The following is a 21,768-nucleotide window of genomic DNA, read 5'->3' as shown; positions in this document are numbered from 1 at the left end:
CACCCAAACCCCAACCTGGTCCAGCCTCTCTAACCCTTTCACACAATCTCTCCCTATCTACATCATACAGTTCACAAAATATCAACATATGCTCTATCGCTTCCTCCACTAAACAGTCATCACACAGACCTGTTTCATGTCTCCCTATCATCCACAACATAGCATTCAAACCTGTGTGTACAAACCGTAGTCTACTCCACACAACTTCCTCTCTCCTACATCCCATACTCCTTATCTCTTCCTTTACTGACCTGTGCACCTGATAAAATTGCCTCCCCTCACTACTAGCATCTCACTCCCTTTGCCAAAGATCGAGCCTGTCTGCCCGGATCAACGACTTGACTTCCGTAAGGCCCAATGGGACCTGAATATCTGCCCCCTCTCTCCTCACCACACTCTTATCCACCACATCAGCCTTCTCATTACCTTCCACACCAACATGGGCAGGAACCCAACAAAAACTTCCCACCGCTACCATCCTCTCCAATCACATTAACAGCACCATCATCTCCACAAACAGTCTCCCCTATCGGACCTGCCCGTCTTCACACAACTCAACACTGCAGCCGAATCAAAGAAGATCACCACTGAGAGGTTTCACCTCCTCCAACCATCTCAAACATGTAATCATGGTCATCAACTCGCCCGCATACACTGACACATAATCAGTTAACCGCTTACATACTCTAACATTAAAATCTGGGATATACACACCTGCCCCCACCCTAACACTGACTGGATCCTTTGAACTATCTGTATAAATCCTTAAAAATAAATAACACCAATTATCTATATATCTCTCTGAATCCTGTCTCACGTCCTCACTCCATTCTCTCCTACCCTCAATCATATCCACATCTACACCTGGTTTCAGAAACAGCCATGGAGGATCGTTCCCCAATGCAATTGCCGGCCCTATCTCGCTCTCCTCCAGTCCATATTCTACCACTTTCTGCCCAATTGTCCACCCGTACGCTCTCTGTTTACCTACACCTCGCTCCCAACATTTCCCAGTTGCCGCAGGATGTCCCTCTGAACCCCATTTCAACCTCGCTCAGTACGCTAATGCAAGTTTGTCCTGCCCTATCTCTTTTGTGTGCAGTTCGCCACTATCCACCTGCAATGCTTAAAGAGGTGTTGTCCTGAAGACACCCACACACAATTTCAGGGCCCTTGACTGTATCCTATCCAGGTGCTGTAGCATCGTTTTGGCTGCCGATCCATATACAAAGCAACCATAATCCAAAGATGACCTGATCAATGTCTGATACATACACAACAGTCTTTGTCTATTCGACCCCCAATCACATCCTGACCCTGCCCTCATGAGGTTCAGCACCTACTTACACTTCATTTCAATATACTCAACATGTCACTTCCACTTTGCTTCTCATCAAACCACATACCTAAATACTTAAACTCAGACACCCTACCTATATCCTGACCATATATTTGCAGACTACTATCTTTAACTTTCCTCCTAGAAAACTCCATAAAGAAGGACTTGGCCACAGACATCCTAAACCCCCATGTTAGAGACTAATCTTCCACAGCTCCAACAGCTTCTTGCATCTTCCTCATCACATATTTCACATTCCCATCTCTCTTCCATACAGCATACATCAGTATACAAGGCCACAACGTCACAACCAATGATTTATGTATACCCTAGATGACTAATAGGGGGCGCTGTGTTGAAGCCACCATGCCTCCATCTTGGCACTCCCCCACCATTGTAAAAATGTTTGGGGGGAAGCTATAGAAATGTATTTATTAATGTCTGGATTTTTTTGTTGTTGCCACATTTATTATATTACATACACCTTAATGGATACTTTTACATTATATAATGTAAGCTAAACATAAAAATATATTTTAAAACATTTTCCTTAAAGTATATATTTTTTTGATTACTAGTGTTACTGTCCACACTCCAAAAAGTATATACTTAAATACATGTAATTACGTCCTTGAAACATATAATTGAAATACTAGAATTCCATTCATTCCTATGGAGGACTGCTCCTACCAGGGAGTGCCAATATGTCCGACCGGTGGCTTCAAAGCTTCTCAATGGCCAATACATTGCATCAGAAATCCAGGGTTTATATGCATCATTGGTCGCAAGTCGGTCAACAGAGTTTCCCGGCCACTTGTAATTCCGACTTGGAGCACTGTTTAAGTCGAACTAGGAATTTCAGATAACTACAATAGCACATAAACGCAGCATTATGGTCTCTCCCATTAAAGTCCTGCCTTCTTCCTGGATCAGAAGCTAGAAGCACAAACATTTCGCTAAACTCGCATTAACATCTGCTAACCATGTGTATGTGACCAATAAAATTTGATTTGATTTGATCATGTCCCATACTGTTTTTGAATGGGATTCAAGAATATATCGTCAAATTCATGAAAACATGGTCATTTAAAATATTCGGGATTAATTTACTTTCACCTGATGCCTTTCATTTTTTTTTTTTTTTTACTGCATTTTGTTTTTCGTAATCGGAAACCTTTATAAAAGGCATTGGGTAAAAGTAAATTAATCGACAAATATGAATAGAATTTCACATATATCTTAAATGACCAAGTTTTCACTCATTTGATTATATAATTTTGAATCCCATTCAAAAACAGTATGGGACATGATCCAGGAAGTATGAAGGACTTTCACAGTATATAATTTAGCCTTGCTAAGCCAGCATCTCCTCATGTCTTTTTCTACACATATTTTCAAAAAAAGTCAAACTTTACAGCAGTCCTCATGGATTAAATATTTATCAAATCTGGGTTATATCTTATTTTCCCCAGTAACAAGATACACATTGTAATTTAATGTTTGTAGGCCCTTCTAGTGAAAATTACAGCCGGAGATCAGTCATGTCCAGCAATGCCATGTGTAATATTGTAACTGCATGACTATGTGTGACTCTGTGTTGTTGTCTGTTCACACTGATAGGCTTTATCTTGGCCAGGTCGCAGTAAATGAGAACTTGTTCTCAACCAGCCTACCTGGTTAAATAAAGGTTAAATAAAAAATAAATAAAAAAACTACAGTTTGTAAAGCATTATCAATTTATATACAAATATTGAAAATATATTCATAGATGCAATTCAATATAGAAGATACAGTATATTATTGAAAATAACATAGCATAACATTAGGCTGCCTGTGTAAACAGCCTACTTGTGTCTGCATTATGACCAGATTAGCTGGTGCCTCCCTGTGTGCAAATTGTTTGACAGATATCGGGTGTGTTTGAGTGATAAGGCTAAAGCAACCGACGATAGACAAAAGTCAAGGAGGGAAGTCGGGGTAGGTGCATCTGCAACCAATGATGAATATAAACCATGGATTGCTAATGCTATGTATTGGCCATTGAGAGGCTTTGAGGCCACTGGTCGGCCATATTGGCACTCCCCAACAGAAGCAGGCCTCCATAGGAATAAATGGAATTCTACAGTATTTCAATTAATTGTTCCAAGGACATAATTACATGTATTTAAGTATTTTTGTTGTTTTAGTAAGGACAGTAACATTAGCAATCTCTAAAAAGCATACTTTAAGGAAAATGTTTTTATATATATATATATCTATTATTTGTTTTATCTTTAGCTCACATAATAATATTTTAAAAGTGTGCATTAAGGTGTCTGTAATAGAATAAGGGTGGGAAATGTAGACATTAATATATGCATTTTTATAGCTTCCAAAATATTTTTTTACAACGGTTGGGAAGTTCCAAGATGGAGCATTTCTATGTAATATCACATTACTATGTATATTTCCACTGTACAAATAAGTCAGGACAAATTGGTTCCTTTTCCAGTCATGTCTTTGGTCACGTTCGTGTGGTTCAAACAAAAACACCTTAATGATTGGTTGACAATAGTCTCCCACAGTGCAAGCGATGGCCGCAGGATGAAGTTGTTGAAGAGCAACTGCAGAAACCTGCAGTCAAAACTGAATGACCTTTGATCACATGCATTTTTGTAAAGTTCATGCAGGCGCAAAAGTCGGACAACTTTAATCCCCAGAATGCAACACACTTTGAAGGCGTTGAAAAAAAGAGATCCACTCGAACGCACCCCGCATGAACGCAAACGTAGCCTGCTATGGCTGAACATTGATGAGTGAAGTCGGGGAGGTGTATCTGCAACAGCCGAAAGTCGGAAAATGTTATGGTTTACCTACAGCAAGACTCTGTCCAACATGGCAGTGTTGCCATTGTTAATAAAAACTTTTTCTATGGAATGTCAAAATAAACATGTCAATATGTGTACATTGTACTATCAATTGGTGAGAGTGCCTCGAAATATCACGTTCATTTGTACATATCCACTGTAGACATGAATCGCAGCAAAGTTTCACGCAAGTCTTCTGTCCCCTTCGCTTGGGTCAGAAGCAACAACAGGGACTTGAAGGCGATTTCATAGTTTTTGTAAAGTTCATGCAGTCGACAAGTCGGACCGTTTTTATCCCCATAATGCAACACACTTTGAAAGTGAAATGGTACAATTTATCACATTTATCCACTCAAACACGCCCATTCATTCAAAATAATTTGAATGCATTTTTTAAAGACAATTTGCTGAGGTCATAAGTAAATGGTGCTCAGTGTCAATGGGCTTGTTCAACGTTGCAGCCTTTTCTACACTTAACAAAAATATAAACACAAGTGTTGGTCCCATGTTTCATGACCAGAAATAAAATATCCCAGAAATTGTTCCACACTCACACAAAAACTTATTTCTCTAAAATGTTGTGCACAAATTTGTTTACATCCCTGTTAGCTAGCATTTCTCATTTGCTAATATAATCCATCCACCTGACAGTTGTGGCATATCAAGAAGCTGTCTAAACAGCATGATCATTACACACCTTGTGCTTGGGACAATAAAAGGCCATTCTAAAATGTGAGGTTTTGTCACACAACACAATGCCACAGATGTCTCAAGTTTTGAGGGAGCGTGCAATTGGCATGTTGACTGCAGGAATGTCCACCAGAGCTGTTTCCATAGAATTGAATGTTAATTTCTTTACCAATAGCTGCATCCAACGTCATTTTAGAGAATTTAACAGTACTTCCAACTGGCCTCACAGCCGCGGACCACAAGAAACCACACCTGTCCAAGACCTCCACATCCGGCTTCTTCACTTGGAGGATCGTCTGAGACCAGCCACTGGGAAAGCTGATGAAACTGGGTTTTGACAACTGAAGAATTTCTGCACTGTCAGTCTCAGGGAAGCTTATCTGCATGCTTGCTTGTTGTTGTCTCCAGGGTCTTGAACAGACTTCAGTGGGAAAATGCTCACCTTCGATGGCCACTGGTAAACTGGAGAAGTGTGCTCTTCACAGATGAATCTCAATTTCAACTGTAATAGATGGCAGAGAGCATAGCATATATTGCTTCATGTGGGAGAGCGGTTTGCTAATGTCAACGTTGTGAACAGTGCCCCATGGTGGTGGTGGGGTTATGGTATGGGCAGGCATAAGCTACGGACAATGAACACAATCACATTTTATCGATGGCAATTTGAATGCAGAGATACTGTGATGAGATCCTGAGGCCCGTTGTGCCATTTATCTGCCGCCATCACCTCATGTTTCAGCATAATTCAGAGCCCCATGTCACAAGGACCCGTACACAATTCCTGGAAGCTGTAAATGTCCCAGTTATTCCATGGCCTACATACTGACATGTCACACATAGAGCATGTTTGGGATGCTCTGGCTTGACACACACAATAGCATGTTCCAGTTCCCGCCAATATTCAGCAATATATTAATATTAATATAATATTCACACAGCCATTGAAGAGTTGGACAACATTCCACAGGCCACAATCAACAGCCTGAGCAACTCCATGCGAAGGAGATGTGTCACACTGCATGAGGCAAATGGTGGTCACACCAAATACGGACTGGTTTTCTGATCCATGCCCCTACCTTTTTTAAAGAGGTATCTGTGACCAACAGAGGCATATTTGTATTCCCAGTCATGTAAAATTCATAGATCAGGGCCTGATTACTACATTGTAATTGACTGATTCTTATATTACATTTTGAAATTGTTGCATATTGCATTAAAACTTTCATTGTGTACAAATTACCTTACGTCACAAATAATTCATTATTTGTAGATCAGACCGTCACAATTTACCCATAACACAACGGTTTTGTTGCACAAGCACAAGGCCAGTGACTTTAGAGGCCAGTATAATGATAATTCAAATAGTTTGACCATCCAGATCTGTTTACACTTGATTAATATCCAGACACCACACATACCTGACTACCTCCGGAGTTGGTCAGGAAGATCTGATAACAATGAGATCATGTGTCTTTAATAGTCTACACCAGTCTAAAAATGTGGGCAGTCAGGAAAGTTTACAAGATTAGGACAAAGGGGGCATGTTGGCACCAGGTATAAACAGCGCTTGAGAGCCAGTTCAACAGGCATCCCCTCCAGGATCAAGCAAAAAAGGACAGCATATGAACAACACTAAGGATCTTCCAGCATTTCAAATAAACATGAAAGAAAGCAACAGCACAGTACTTCATTAACATGTTCATTTTCTGCTATGACAAACATTTTGTATTGTTTCTATACAAGTTTCACATGATTCATTACATCAATCAATGTGGTTTGTTACATAAACTAGACCATTTCAGGAGATCAGTGCTCAAAAGGTGAGGCCATTTACTTTGCACCAAGGCTCCCTAATCCAAATAACACTGAGCCAATGAGACAGACAAAAGCAGCATTTGATTTCAAGGCATGAGAATGAACTAGAATGGACAAACCTAGTAATCTCCAAATCGACTCCAGTTAAGACAAATTATGGCATGAATGGGGTCTTAGTCCGTACCTAACCACTGCATTGTTCTGGGGAATGAGAGCCAACATGAAGAAATTCACCTGAATTGTAGTGAATTTCAAAGTAGATCATTAAGACATTCACTTGATTGATTTATCAGAACTACTGCAATTTTGAAGAACTACAACAAATGTATAATAGAAAAAAAGGTCAGCATCATTTTCCTAACTTATTTTTTGATTGGGTGGAATCAATATGGAACCAGTGTATGGACACCAGGGATGCAAGGCCAGTATAATTCATCGCTGTGTTGTTACACATACTTCTTTATCCAGCATGGTTTTTGGGTAAGCCAAAGTTTGTGCATTAAAAATGGTACAAAAATCTATCTCCCCTTCCCCATATGCCGTCAGTGCTCCCAGAAGGCAATGCAACAAGACAGTGGACAAAGGACAGCGTTGAAAGTCTTGAGACCAGATGGAGTGTACTTTCTTGGTTCCACACACACACACACACACACACACACACACACACACAGGACAGGCAGTCTCGAGGGCATGCTACCAGTCAGTTTGACCAGCAGACACTGCAGGTGGCCAGTACGGTGCAGCATGGGGAGGGTCACGTCAGGCCTCTCTGATCTTGGCAGCCAGAGCAGAGTTCTCCTGGCGAATGGCTTTGTAGTCCTCGAGGATCTTCTCCAGGTTGCTTACAGTCTTCTTACCATTTTCAGTTTCAATCTATGGAAAGAAGGAAACTTAAGTTTCCTCTACCAAGTCAGCCCTATATCACTATGTCAATAAAATGACAAACTGACTCATGTGGTACAGTAGCAGTACAAGTTAGTGGTTTGGAATAAAAGAAAGAGGGCCATATATACCTGCTCCTCCAGGTCTCTGATCTCTCTCATGATTGTACCTGTGTCCTCAATAGTTTGGATCAACTGAGTGCAGTTCTATACCAAGGAAGATAATGAAGTCACACAACTAAGCAATGTAGCTATAGGCACCTAAAATTACCACAGAGCACCAGACCAAAGGATATGCAGTATGTCTTGCTCTTCAATTTCTAAGAATATAACATTTTCTGCAAACAAGCTCTTACCTCATGCAAGGCTGCCAGGTACTTGTAGGATTTGCGGACAGATTCGTCTTTCTTCGCATCCTACACAGTATTAGGAAAAGTATTGATTAGGCAAGAAGGAACATCATTGGTGTGCTTTCCTGAAATTGTCAAACTGTGGTATGGAACAATTTAAATGAAAGGCATGAGCAAACTGACAGCATGGTTCCTTGGTAGCAAGTTGAGCATTATCAGGTGATCTAGAAGGGATTTCTTTGACCTATAATTGCAAAAAGTAGATGCATGAGTTATCTTTCTAGGTGCTCTACCTTGAAGACCAGCTCATCAGTCACAGCGAACGTTCGGTCCAGTTTTCCAGTCAGATTGTTAATCTCTTTCTGCAGCTCCTTAGTGTCAGACAGAATCTACAGACCGAGAGGTGGACACACAAATACCATACTTGAAATCACACTACTCAGATTCAAATTGAGTTTTTAATTCCTTTGTTTTTGAGGAGATACTCAGGACTGCATTGTTGAGGTGTCTCAAATAGTGTACCTTTGTAATTTCTTCCTTCTGTTTCCTGATATTGCCAACGATCTCCAGGATCCTCGCAGTGTATGCTGAGCGGGAGACATCTTTGGGGAGATTCTCAAACTCTGTTATCTGAAAGAGATGTCAGATTCCCCAAAATTGTGTCTGACATACAATGCATGGACTGGAACCCAAATAAACACGGTGTAGAAGTAACTCATCCCAAATACATTTAAAATTTGTTCTAATACCAGTTGTTTATACAGTGCCTCCTTCTTCTTGGACTTCTCCGCAGACTGATGGATTTTGTTGTGAAGCTCTTTGATTTCAGAAAGCTTTCTGGAGGACTCAATCTACAAAAAAGAATGGAAGTTGAAATAAGAATCTCTCGCACAGTCAAACACACATGTGGTGATATATAAGGAGATGAACGCTACCTCTTGGTTGCTGCAGAGCTCCTTGAGCCTGCGGTGCTCATCGATGAGCGGAGCTCTGCGTTTCTCCCACTGGGCGGCCAGGTTGACCACTCGCTTGGCACTTCCCTCCACCAGGGCCTGCAGCTTGGCCAGGTTGTTCTCTGCGTCCGGCATCAGGTCAATGGTCTGCTTCTTCACCCGCACAGAGTCCTCCTTCTCCGCCTTGCTCAGCTCTTTCTGCTTCAACTCATCCGACACCTGCACACAGACAGGAGACAAGTTAGTCTCGCAGGGTGACAACATCTTAAATGTCACAGTTCATTTGACTGTGGTAACTCTGGTTGGAGGTAGGGATGGGGGTATGTAATCATTTCACTAGCATCATGAATTTGTCGGATATCCGGATATAGGAAATGCACATCTTTTTTTACTTAAGTTAACCTGAGCACTGCTGCGCGATGGAGAGAAGCTGGCCCTCCATTGCTGCAGCTGTGGAGGGGGCGGAGTATGTGAAGGAGCAGACGGAGAGAGAGACGCCAAGGCAACTCAGCTACAGCCAAGACTAGCTAACTTGTTGCAGCCACAATGTTATTTATCGTCGCATATAACAGTGCCCGTCTTCACTGTAAAAGCCTAGAGAAGCAAGCTAGCTAGATAAAACAACTGCCTACATGTTGGTTGCTCATTGTTGCCTAGTCCTCATTTTGCTAACTATTCATTACATAATTTTATTCGATCTTGCATTGCATTAGTGAACTCACTCTCTTTCTCCACATTGTCGCTTTGATTGGCCAACATAAACAAGCTACACATGTGAAGGCTACCGGTCAACTACCCGTCTTTTTATGGGGTGCAGATCCTAAAAAAATACATTAAAAAATAAAAACACTTTTCATGTTTAAATGTCATGGTATATCCTTTCATCTAACAATGCCATATGGATATTTTAATGAAACTTAGAAAAATACTTTTCAGTGTTAAAATAGGGCTATAATCCCCCCCCCCCTGCAAAAAAACAAAGCACACAAGTAATACAAAATACAAATGTCAGATCAGATATTCGAATATCCACGCACATCCCTAGTCTGAAGTCTACACAAATACAGAGTTTATCTGTTTTAAAATCAGAGAGGTTCCAGTTACCTGAAGTATGGATACGGTGAGCTGCCTCATGTCTCCGCCCACCTCCTCTAGGCTGAGGGAGAGCTGCTGTAGCTGCCACTGCAGGGAGGCCAGCTCCTCCTGCTGCCGGGCCTGCAGTTCCTCCTCCGACTGATGCGAGCTGAGAAGGGAGCTGGCCGCTGCTGCCATCTGCTGGGAGGCTTTCGCAGGCTCCTGACACACACCCACACACTAGATTCAGATTGGCAATGAAAGGGGGAACATTTGTAGATGTTGCTCAATGTCTTCGGGGCAGGCTTTGTTAACTCTTCAATCACCTGTGTGAAAGTGAATTTCTCGGTATGAGTGAAGCGGCTGCCCTTGGCGAGGATGTCACCACCAAGGGAGGAGCCCCCGAAGGACTGAAGTAGCTCTGTGAGAGCAGAGCCCGACCTGTGGGCACCGAGGGTGTCCGAGTGAGACTGGGCCGCAGTGCGCAGCTGCTCTTCGATCCGCTTCTGCAGACGGGCACGCTTCCTGGAGCGATATTCCTAAGTGGCCACGAGAGGAAAAGTGGAGATCAGAGATTAAAACACTGCAATGAACACAAAATTATTCTTCTGTACTCAAATTGAAATTGTCCAGAATCTTGAAAAACGATCCCTTTAAGAGTGTACCTCAGGGGTGAGGCGGGAAAGGAGGCCTTGGCTGTTCCACTCATTGTCCCACTCCTGGGCGGCACTAAGCTCCCCTGCATGCAGCTCCAGCAGGGAGGCCGGCACTGAGGCATGCTGCGACGGCTGTGCAGTCACAGGTGGAAGAAATTCCCTGTGGTAGTCCTTTTCCTCTGGAGACAGGGTGAAAAGAATGACGTGGTACACAGGGATTTAACTTTCACCACAGGTTCTTATTTCATTGGCAACAAATATCTTGTACCACATGCTAATATATATAGGCTACTAATTCAGAACCCTACATAATTGGAAGAATTGGATTACAGAATGATATGCAATGAGAGTAAGTACAGAGGGCCCTGTGTATTCTGGGGTTTACCTTTCAATTGCTTTTTCCCAGGCACTTTGAGGCAGTGCAGTAAACTAAGGGGCTGAGAGCGGAAACTGTGGGACGGTCCTGGGTTCTAAAAAAATAATGAAATGTTAAGTGAGAACACATGACAAAGACATTAAAATAGGAAGTTTGTATAGTGCATCATTTTGGTTTATTGACTTCAGTAAATATCCAGGTCATAAAAAACAGGATAAACTTGAGAGACATTGCATTATTGCCTCACTACTGTCACTGACCAACCCTGAAATCTAGCTTCCTTTATGATCTAGAAAACCAACAGTTATTTGTCAGTGTTTCTTAACTTCAGCTGCCATGTCATTAATGCTTTGTGATATTGCCAGCAGGACATAGCTACCTGTGTTTTACATAGGAGGGGTAGTCTGCAAGATGGAGGGAGCCAAGGCAAGGCCAGCTGAGCTTTGATCTGGGCAGCTATCAATTTCTGGAGGAGGACCGATTTACCTGTTATGGGGTACAATGAATGCGAGAAAAATAAACACTTATAGATGAAGTAATTGTCATTTTGAGATTCAAACATTCAATGCATTTTTATTGATCAGATTATAAAGCAAAAAAAATGACCAATGTATAACGTGATTGCTAAAGTTAATGGTATTCAATAAATGACAAGAAGTACAATGGTGGGACAATGTGTCTGTACCTGCAGGTTGGTCCAAGGCCTCAGCACTTTCTCTGGGCAGCTTCTCCACCAGGAACATGAGCAGGGAGCGGATCTCTGGCTCATTGCTGTAAAGAAAAGTCTGGTAGCCAATCTCTCCCTTGTAGCCAAGGTCCTGCATAGAAACACATGTCTACCTGGTTATGGAGTCTGCTCATACACATGACATTGACCTTTGTGTCACATACCTCACCCAGTCTAGAGCATGAGGATCATTAAGCATGAAAATGGAATCAGTCCACGACATTGTGTAATGAAGACCATTACGAACATGTGGAATGATGGAGCCTTCTTCACAAAATGAGCAAACCAAATGTATTCACACTTGGGAGATTATATATCTTGTAATAAAACTACATTTCAGAAGATTACTTCAATGAAGTTATGCAAGCAAATGGACTATTCAATAAAGCCAATCGAGTGAGGAAATAAAAATAGTTCAAAGCAGTACTCAACGAGATGGAATGGCATTAGGATATGACATGACTTCAAATTGTCGCAGGAGGTCAAATTGGTTGCTGAATTACATATATTCAGACAGTTGGGACCATTAATAACTGAGCTTGACAATGAAATTCAAATCATTTTAGAGTATAAAAAGACCCTGGACTGAGTGTCATGCAAAGGGGGTATAGGTCATATGGCTACTGTACATCAAGAAGTCGTGCATGGATATTATTTTAGATCCAACAATATTGATCTTCTTCATTTGATCAACATAGTCTTGTGGGGACAGAGTCACGAACCTCACTTCGCAACAGGAGGGGGAGCACTATCCCTTTTCTTTTTGACCTCTCACCTGACAGGCCTGTGCCAGGCTCATGCCCACTCGAAAGCGGGCAGACATGCCGGGGGGTAAGGAGTGGGACAGGCTGCTCCCCAGGGCCGGGTCGATCACTCGCAGACATTTCACTACCGCCTCCACTAAGAGCTCACTGGAGAAGCGCTTCACACTCTGAACATCCTCCCCCACGTCCCTTTGCAAACACACAGAGCATGAGATGCAGGTACACGGGGTTAACTTCTCATGTGTGTCTCACACCTCGTTAGTCATGTAATCAGCAAGTTACTCTTTTAAACGACATTGAAAATGTGTACAGTTAGCGTAGCTAACTTAACCGACATGGAAGAATTCTGGTCATTACAGTAGCTCAAAGATTTGCAGAGTTCAAATCAAAAGAACCAGCTGCTAGAACACACTCGTACAAGTGTGAATAAATGTAATTTAGCTAGCTCTCTGCACTTCACTTCACTTCCCAAGGAAAACATCAGCTGAGATACTAGCTGATGAGTAATTGAATGAAGATAGACCTGGGTGTCAGTCACTAAATCAAAGAAGAGAGCTACGTATCTAGAGGTAGCGAGCTATCCAAAACTCAAGACACAAACAAGAAACAGTAGCAAGCCAGATGGCAAACGTTCGCTAACTAGAAACAAAATGTTAATAATGTTGGCTAACTACTTACGTGCCGGTCTGTCTAAGGGAGTGAATTAAAATCTTATCAACTTCCTCCATCACTGTAAGAAGATGAAGTGCCTTGCAATTCCGTTACCAAAAATCCCCCGAAATTCCAATAATTAGGCTTCAATGTGCTTATTTTGGCTAGCTAGATAACGTTAGCGGTCTCACAGGCGGGTCCATTCAAAAACAAGCTAGCTCGCCTGTTTTTAGCTGGGGAACTAGCTTACGTTGTCACTTCTCAACACATGAACAAGAGGCACAACAGTAGCTATTCCAGCAACATTTCCACTTAACACTTTTTTTGTGCTCCCTTAAATGTCTTACAAATAGCTTTTTATCGTATGAGAGATAGCTAGCTGACAAATTAGTGAAAGCCGAAATGTTGCATCTTTAAACACATTAAGTCACGTGGGAGGAGGATATGATAGCAGTGTTCTATGGGATGCTGAGTTTCAACATTCTTCAGCAGTGTTGTAAAAAAACTGGAGAGTTGGGAAAGTTAAACTATGATTCCCAGCAACCCCCCGCTTCTGGAGTCGCATGACTGGGTACTGCATCGAGGAAGAGGCGAAGCGAAAGGATTTGTGCCACGTTCATGTACTAGTCAGAACTAGGAAACTCGGAAATGTCTGACTTGCCAACTGGTAATTGCGGCACGGTATAACAACAACCATTTAGCAATTCGTACATTTCCGAGTTTCCTCGCTCCAACGAGCATTGGAATGCGACATTACTCCACCCCAAATCTGTCCACGCGAGATAAGCAGACCACGTGGCCATGTTCAGTGTGGAGGTCAACAATGATTAATGTCCATTGGGGTGGGGTTGGGGATAGGCAGTGTGTACCCAATGGTAGTAGCACCCTCTTCAGTGCCTTGCTGTAACAGGCTGTGATGCAGCCCGATACAAGTGTGAATGTATATTCTCCCTCAAGCCATACCACAACGGCCCTCAAGGATCTACACTGGACTTTGTGCAAACTGGAAACCACATATCCCGAGGCCGCATTTATTGTAGCTGGGGATTTTAACAAAGCAAATTTGAGGAAAACCCTAGCGAAGTTCTATCAACACATTGACTGCTGTAGTACTCGCGCTGCTAAAACACTCGACCACTGCACTCCAACTACCGGCATGCCTACAAGGCCCTCCCCCACCCTCCCTTTGACAAATCAGATCATGACTCCATTTTGCTCATCCCCTTTATTTATTTTTTATTTAACTAGGTAAGTTAGTTGAATGAAGGTTACTTTTTTAAATATCAAATTCTTATTTACAATGACGGCCTACACGGCCAAACTCTGACAACCCTGGGCCAATTGTGCGCAGCCCTATGGGACTCCCAATCACGGCTGGTTGTGAAACAGCCTGGATCCCTTCCTATAGGAAGAAGTTCAAACAGGAAGTACTCGTGCTAAGGACTATTCAACCCTGGTCTGACCAATCGGAATCCACGCTTCAAGATTGTTTTGATCACGCAGATTGGGATATGTTCCGTTTAGCCTTAGAGAATAATATCAACGTATATGCTGATTCGGTGAGTGAGTTTATAAGGAGGTATATAGGAGATGCTGTACCCACTGTGACTATTAAAACCTACCCTAACCAGAAACCATGGATAGATGGCGGAATTCCTGCAAAATTGAAAGTGCGAACCACCGCATTTAACCATGTAAAGGAGACTGGGAATATAGCCGAATACAAACAGTGTAGTTATACCCTCCGCAAGGCATTCAAACAAGCAAAATGTGAGTATAAAGACAAAGTGGAGTCGCAGTTCAACGGCTCAGTCTGTTGTCCCCACATACTTCAAGATGACCAGTATTGTTCTGTACCCAAGAATGCAAAGGTAACTGAACTAAATGACTATCGCCCCGTAGCACTCACTTCTGTCATCATGAAGTGCGTTGAGAGACAAGTCAAGGATCATATCACCTCCACCTTAATTGCCACCCTAGGCCCACTTCAGTTTGCATACTGCCCCAGCAGGTCCACAGACGATGCATTCTCCATCACACTGCACACTGTCCTATCCCACCTGGACAAGAGGATGTGAAAATGCTGTTCATTGACTACAGCTCAGCATTCAACACCATAGTACCCTCAAAGCTCATCATTAAGCTTGAGGCCCTGGGTCTCAACCCCGCTCTGTGCAATTGGGTCCTGGACTTCCTGATGGACCTCCCCCAGGTGGTGAAGGTAGGAAACAATATCTCCACTTCGCTGATCCTAAACACTGGGGCCCCACAAGGGTGCGTGCTCACCCCCTTCCTGTACTCCCTGTTTACACATGACTGAGTGGCCATGTATGCCTCCAACTCAATCATTAAGTTTGCAGACAACACAACAGCCTACCTTGAGGAGGTGAGGGCTCTTGGAGTGTGGTGTCAGGAAAATAACCTCTCACTCAACATGAACAAAACAAAGGAGATGATTGTGAAACAGCAAAGGTAGCACCCCCCTATCCACATCGACGGGACAGCAGTGGAGAAGGTGGAAAGTTTTAAGTTCTTGCGTACATACCACTGACAAACTGAAATGGTCCACCCACACAAACAGTGTGGAGAAGAAGACGCAGCAGTGCCTCTTCAACCTCAGGAGGCTGAAGAAATTTGGCTTGTCACCTAAAACCCTCACAAACCTTTACAGACTCACAATTGAGAGCATCCTTTCGGGCTGTATCACCGCCTGGTATGGCAACTGCACCTCCCACAACCGCAGGGCTCTCCAGAGGGTTGTGCGGTCTGCACAACATATCACCGAGGGCAAACTACCTGCCCTCCAGGATACCTACAGCACCCAATGTCACAGGAAAGCCAAAAAGATCATGAAGGAACAACCACCTGAGCTACTGCCTGTTCACCCCGTTACCATCCAGAAGGCGAGGTCAGTACAGGTGCATCAAAGCTGGGACAGAGAGACTGAAAAACAGCTTCTATCTCAAGGCCATCATACTGTTAAACAGCCATCACTAGCACAGAGAGGCTGCTGCCTACATACAGACTTGTAGAATCATTGGCCACTTTAATAATGCAACTTTAATAATGTTTACATATCTTGCATTACTCATCTCATATGTATATATTGTATTCTATACTATCTATTGCATCTTGGCCTATGCCGCTCTGTCATTGCTCATCCTGTCACGCCTTGGTCATTGTATTTTAATAATAATAATAATAATATATCCCATTTAGCAGACGCTTTTGTCCAAAGCGACTTACAAGTCGGCTGGGGCCACTACTTTTACATATGGGTGGCCCTACCGGGAAACGAACCCACGACGCTTGGCGTTGCAAGCGCCATGCTCTACCGACTGAGCCACACAGGACCCGTGTGTTTTCGTTATATATTTGGTCAGGCCAGGGTGTGACATGGGTTTATATATTGTATTTTCGTATTGGGGTTTGTAGTATTTGGGATTGCGGCTGAGTAGGGGTGTTGTATAGGCTTGGCTGCCTGAGGTGCTTCTCAATCAGAGTCAGGTGATTCTCGTTGTCTCTGATTGGGAACCGTATTTAGGTAGCCGGGGTTTCACTGTGTATTTCGTGGGTGATTGTTCCTGTCTCTGTGTAGTTTCACCAGATAGGCTGTAATTAGGTTTCACGTTCTGTTTTGTTGTTTTTGTATTTGTATCAGTTATTTCATGTACCGCGATTGTTTCATTAAAAACATGAGTAACCAACACGCTGCATTTCGGTCCGACTCTCTTTCGACAAACGAAGAACACCGTTACAGAATCACCTACCACACACGGACCGAGCAGCGTGTTAACAGGCAGCGACAGCAGGAGCAGCGAAGGGAGGTCGTTATAGACAGCAGAAGCATGGAGTATACGACGTGGGATGAAATAGACAGGTGGGCGGTCGACCCAGAGAGAGTGCCGGAGCCCGCCTGGGATTCGCTGGAGCAGTGCGAAGAGGGCTATAGGAGAATGGAGTTGGAGACGCAATCACGACGGCGCAGAGGAAAGCCTGTGAATCAGCCCAAAAAATGTATTGGGGGGGGCTCAGAGGGAGAGTGGCTGAGTCAGGAGACAGACCTGAGCCAACTCTCCCTGTTTATCGTGAGGAGCCAAGGAGGAGACCAGAACCGGCGTTGGAGGTGAGCGAAGCAGAGACTGTGAAGGAGTTAATGGGGAAATTGGAGGAGACAGTAATGAGGGAGTTGCTAGTTTGGTGCTCTAAGTACAAGATTCGTCCGACGGAGCGTGTCGGGGATTTAATGGCACCTGGGTCAGCGCTCCATACTAGTCCTGAGGTGCGTGTTAGACGGCTGGTGAAAAATGTGCCAACCTCACGTACTAGGCCTCCTGTGTACCTACCTAGCCTTGCACGTCCTGTGCCAGTCCTGCTCTCAGGCTCTCCAGTACACCTTCACGGTTCAGTCCATCCTGTGCCACCTTCACACACCAGTCCTCCGGTGGCAGCTCCCCGCACCAGGCTTCCTGTGCGTGTCTTCGGCCCAATACCACCAGTGCCAGCACCACGCATCAGGCCTACAGTGCGCCTCGCCTCTCCTGCGCTGTCGGAGCCTTTCTTCTCTCCTGCGCTGTCGGAGTCTCGAGGCTGTTCAGCGCTATCAGAGCCTTTCTCCTCTCCAGCGCTGCCGGAGCCTCCTGCCTGTTCGGAGCAGCTAGAGCTGCTAGTCTGCATGGAGCTGCCAGTCTGCAAGGAGCTGCCAGTCTGCAAGGAGCTGCCAGTCTGCATGGAGCAGCCAGAGCTGCCAGTCTGCATGGAGCAGCTAGAGCTGCCAGTCTGCATGGAGCAGCCAGAGCTGTCAGTCTGCTTGGAGCAGCCAGAGCTGCCAGTCTGCATGGAGCTGCTAGTCTGCAAGGAGCTGCCAGTCTGCAAGGAGCTGCCAGTCTGCAAGGAGTTGCCAGTCTGCATGGAGTTGCCAGTCTGCATGGAGTTGCCAGTCTGCAAGGAGCTGCCAGTCTGCAAGGAGCTGCCAGTCTGCAAGGAGCTGCCAGTCGGCAAGGAGCTGCCAGTCGGCAAGGAGCTGCCAAAGCTGTTAGTCTGCATGGAACAGTCAGAGCTGTCAGTCTGCAAGAAGCCGCCAGAGCTGTCAATCTGCATGGAGCAGCCAGAGCCGCCAGTCTGCCAGGATCCGCCAGTCAGCCAGACTCTTCCAGATCTGCCAGTCAGCCAGACTCTTCCAGATCTGCCAGTCAGCCAGACGCTTCCAGATCTGCCAGTCAGCCAGACTCTTCCAGATCTGCCAGTCAGCCAGACTCTTCCAGATCTGCCAGTCAGCCAGACTCTTCCAGATCCGCCAGTCGACCAGACTCTTCCAGATCCGTCAGTCGACCAGACTCTTCCAGATCCGCGAGTCGACCAGACTCTTCCAGATCCGCGAGTCGGCCAGGATCTGCCAGAACTGCCAGCCAGCCAGGATCTGCCGGATTCAACTGCCTGGCTGGGCTTCCTCTCAGTGCTGGGCTTCCTTTTAGTGCTGGGCTTCCTCTCAGTGCTGGGCTTCCTCTGTTCCAAGCTGCCCCTCTGTCCCGAGCTGACCCTCTGTCCCGAGCTGCCCCTCTGTCCCAAGCTGCCCCTCTGTCTCGAGCTGCCCTTCTGTCCCGAGCTGCCCCTCTGTCTCGAGCTACCCCTCAGTCCAGTGGGTTTCTGGGTGAGGACTACTAGGCCATGGTCGGCGGCGAGGGTGGATTATCCCAGGATGCGTAGGGGAGGAACTATGACATTAATGGAGTGGGGTCCACGTCCCGAGCCGGAACCGCCACCATGGACAGACGCCCACCCGGACCCTCCCTATGGTTTTGAGGTCCGTCCGGGAGTCCGCACCTTTGGGGGGGGGGGGGTTCTGTCACGCCTTGGTCATTGTATTTTGTGTTTTCGTTATATATTTGGTCAGGCCAGGGTGTGACATGGGTTTATATATTGTATCTTCGTATTGGGGTTTGTAGTATTTGGTATTGCGGCTGAGTAGGGGTGTTGTATAGGCTTGGCTGCCTGAGGCGGTTCTCAATCAGAGTCAGGTGATTCTCGTTGTCTCTGATTGGGAACTGTATTTAGGTAGTCAGGGTTTCACTGTGTATTTCGTGGGTGATTGTTCCTGTCTCTGTGTAGTTTCACCAGGCTGTACTTAGGTTTCACGTTCCGTTTTGTTGTTTTTGTATTTGTATCAGTTATTTCATGTACCACGATTGTTTCATTAAAAACATGAGTAACCAACACGCTGCATTTCGGTCCGACTCTCTTTCGACAAACGAAGAACGCCTTTACACATCCGTATATTTATATATTCTTATTCCATTCCTTTATTTAGATTTGTGTGTATTAGATATCTGTTGTGGAGTTTTTAGATATTACTTGTTAGATATTGCTGCACTGTCAGAAGTAGAAGCACAAGCATTTTGCTACACTCACAATAACATCTGCTAACCATGTGTATGGAACCAATTTGATTTGATTTAGTTATTCCCTCCATAAGGCAATCAGACAGGCAAAACGTCAGTACAGCGACAAAGTAAGGTCACAGTTCAACGGCTCAGAAATGATACGAATGTGGCAGGGTCAACAGACAATCACGGATTACAAAGGGAAAACCAGCCACGTCGCCCGGACACCGACGTCTTGCTCCCAGACAAGCTAAAGACCTTTGCACACTTTGAGAATAACACAGTTCCACCGAAGCGGCCCGCTCCCAAGAACTGCTCTGTGGCCGACGTGAGTAAGATCTTTAAACATGTTAACCCTCGCAAGGCTGCCAGCCCAGACGGCATCCCTAGCCACGTCCTCAGAGCATGCACAGACCAGATGGCTGGAGTGCTTACGGACTCATTCAATCTCTCCCTATCCCAGTCTGCTGTCTCCACTTGCTTCAAGATGTCCACCCTTGTTCCTGTACCCAAGAAAGCAAAGGTAACTGAACTAAATTACTATAGCCCCGTAACACCCACTTCTGTCATCATGAAGTGCTTTAAGAGGCTAGTTAAGGATCATATCATTTCTACATTACCTGACACCCTAGATCCACTCCAATTTGCATACCGCCCGACCAGATCCACAGATGATGCAATCTCTATTGCACTCCACACTGCCCTTTCCCACATGGACAAAAAGAACACCTACGTGAAAATGCTATTCATTGACTACAGCCCAGCGTTCAACACCATAGCGCCCTCAAAGCTCATCACAAAGCTAAGGACCCTGCAACTAAACACCTCCCTCTGCAACTGGATCCTGGACTTCCTGATGGGCCGCCCCATGTGGTAAGGGTAGGTAATAACACATATGCCACGCTGATCCTCAACACAGGGGCCCCTCAGCGGTGCGTGCTCAGTCCCTTCCTCTACTCCCCGTTCACGCATGACTGCATGGCCAAGCACGACTCCAACACCATCATAACTTTGCCGATGACACAACAGTGGTAGGCCTGATCATCGACAACGATGAGACAGCCTATAGGGAGGAGGTCAGAGACCTGGAGGCGTGGTGCCAGGATAACAGCCTCTTCCTCAACGTGATCAAGACAAAGGAAATGATTGCAGACTACAGAAAAAGGAGGACCGAGCACACGCCGATTTTCACGGGGGTGTAGTGGAGCAGGTTGAGAGCTTCAAGTTCCTTGGTGTCCAAATCACCAACAAACTATCATGGCCCAAACACAGCAAGACAGCCATGAAGAGGGCACGACAACGCCTATTCCCCCTCGGGAGACTGAAAAGATTTGGCATGGTGTCACGGCTGTTGAAAGGTGCGGACCAAGGTACAGCTTGGTGAGCGTACATTTTTCTAGCAGAAATTTGCTTCCTGCAACACTAACTCAAAAAAGTTCTGGGACACTGTAAAGTCCATGGAGAATAAAAACACCTTCTCCCAGCTGCCCACTGCACTGAAGACAGGAAACACTGTCACCACTGATAAATCCACTATAATTGAGAATTTCAATAAGCATTTTTCTACGGCTGGCCATGCTTTCCACCTGGCTACTTCTACCCCGGTCAAAGGCATTGCTGGGGCGGCAGGGTAGCCTAGTGGTTAGAGCATTGGACTAGTAACCGAAAGGTTGCAAGTTCAAGTCCCCAAGCTGACAAGGTACAAAATCTGTCGTTCTGCCCCTGAACAGGCAGTTAACCCACTGTTCCTAGGCCGTCATTGAAAATAAGAATTTGTTCTTAACTGACTTGCCTAGTAAAATAATGGTCAAATAAAAAAAATCCCCTACAGCAACTCACCCAAGCCTTCCCCATTTCTCCTTTTCCCAAATCCAGTCAGCTGATGTTCTGAAAGAGCTGCAAAATCTGGACCCCTAAAAATCAGCCGGGCTAGACAATCTGGACCCTTTCTTTCTAAAATTATCTGCCGAAATTGTTGCCACCCCTGTTACTAGCCTGTTCAACCTCTATTTCGTGTCATCTGAGATTCCCAAAGATTGGAAAGCAGCTGCGGTCATCCCCCTCTTCAAAGGGGGGGACACTCTTGACCCAAACTGCTACAGACTTATATCTATCCTACCCTGCCTTTCTAAGGTCATCGAAAGCCAAGTCAACAAACAGATTACCAACCATTTCGAATCTCACCATACCTTCTCTGCTATGCAATCTGGTTTCAGAGCTGGTCATGGGTGCACCTCAGCCACGCTCAAGGTCCTAAACAATATCT

The 21,768-nt window shown here is 44.8% G+C and overlaps 1 protein-coding gene across 2 annotated transcripts; it reads right to left on the bottom strand.

The window, feature by feature from the left end:
- Window positions 1-6,327: 6,327 nt before the first annotated feature.
- On the bottom strand, window positions 6,328-13,563 carry LOC135528119 (coiled-coil domain-containing protein 22-like). Of its 2 annotated transcripts, none has more exons than XM_064956952.1 (15): window positions 13,150-13,563; window positions 12,483-12,660; window positions 11,666-11,798; window positions 11,360-11,466; window positions 10,990-11,074; window positions 10,614-10,783; window positions 10,275-10,487; window positions 9,979-10,188; window positions 8,857-9,093; window positions 8,671-8,772; window positions 8,444-8,551; window positions 8,215-8,310; window positions 7,928-7,987; window positions 7,704-7,778; window positions 6,328-7,563 (listed from the first exon to the last, which is right to left on the bottom strand). In XM_064956952.1, the coding sequence occupies exons 1-15, from the start codon at window positions 13,197-13,199 to the stop codon at window positions 7,450-7,452; spliced, it is 1,938 nt and encodes a 645-aa protein (XP_064813024.1). In that variant the 5' UTR covers window positions 13,200-13,563; the 3' UTR covers window positions 6,328-7,449. The 2 variants fall into 2 exon arrangements, with proteins under 2 accessions (XP_064813024.1, XP_064813025.1); XM_064956953.1 differs by having other exon boundaries at window positions 9,979-10,170.
- Between the last annotated feature and the right edge of the window lie 8,205 nt (window positions 13,564-21,768).

Source organism: Oncorhynchus masou, chromosome 33, assembly GCF_036934945.1.
Source record: "Oncorhynchus masou masou isolate Uvic2021 chromosome 33, UVic_Omas_1.1, whole genome shotgun sequence".
NCBI classification, from domain to species: domain Eukaryota; kingdom Metazoa; phylum Chordata; class Actinopteri; order Salmoniformes; family Salmonidae; genus Oncorhynchus; species Oncorhynchus masou.
Note: the sequence above shows the minus strand (reverse complement) of the source record. Positions and strands in the feature narration are given on the sequence as shown.

Excerpts from the sequence above, each read along its gene's own strand:
- LOC135528119 (XM_064956952.1), bottom strand. The coding sequence starts at position 13,199 with ATGGAGGAAGTTGATAAGATTTTAATTCACTCCCTTAGACAGACCGGC. Across the intron at positions 11,467-11,665 it reads GGCCTTGGACCAACCTGCAG|GTAAATCGGTCCTCCTCCAG; the intron begins GTACAGACACAT and ends ACCCCATAACAG. Across the intron at positions 8,773-8,856 it reads AGCTCTGCAGCAACCAAGAG|ATTGAGTCCTCCAGAAAGCT; the intron begins GTAGCGTTCATC and ends TCTTTTTTGTAG.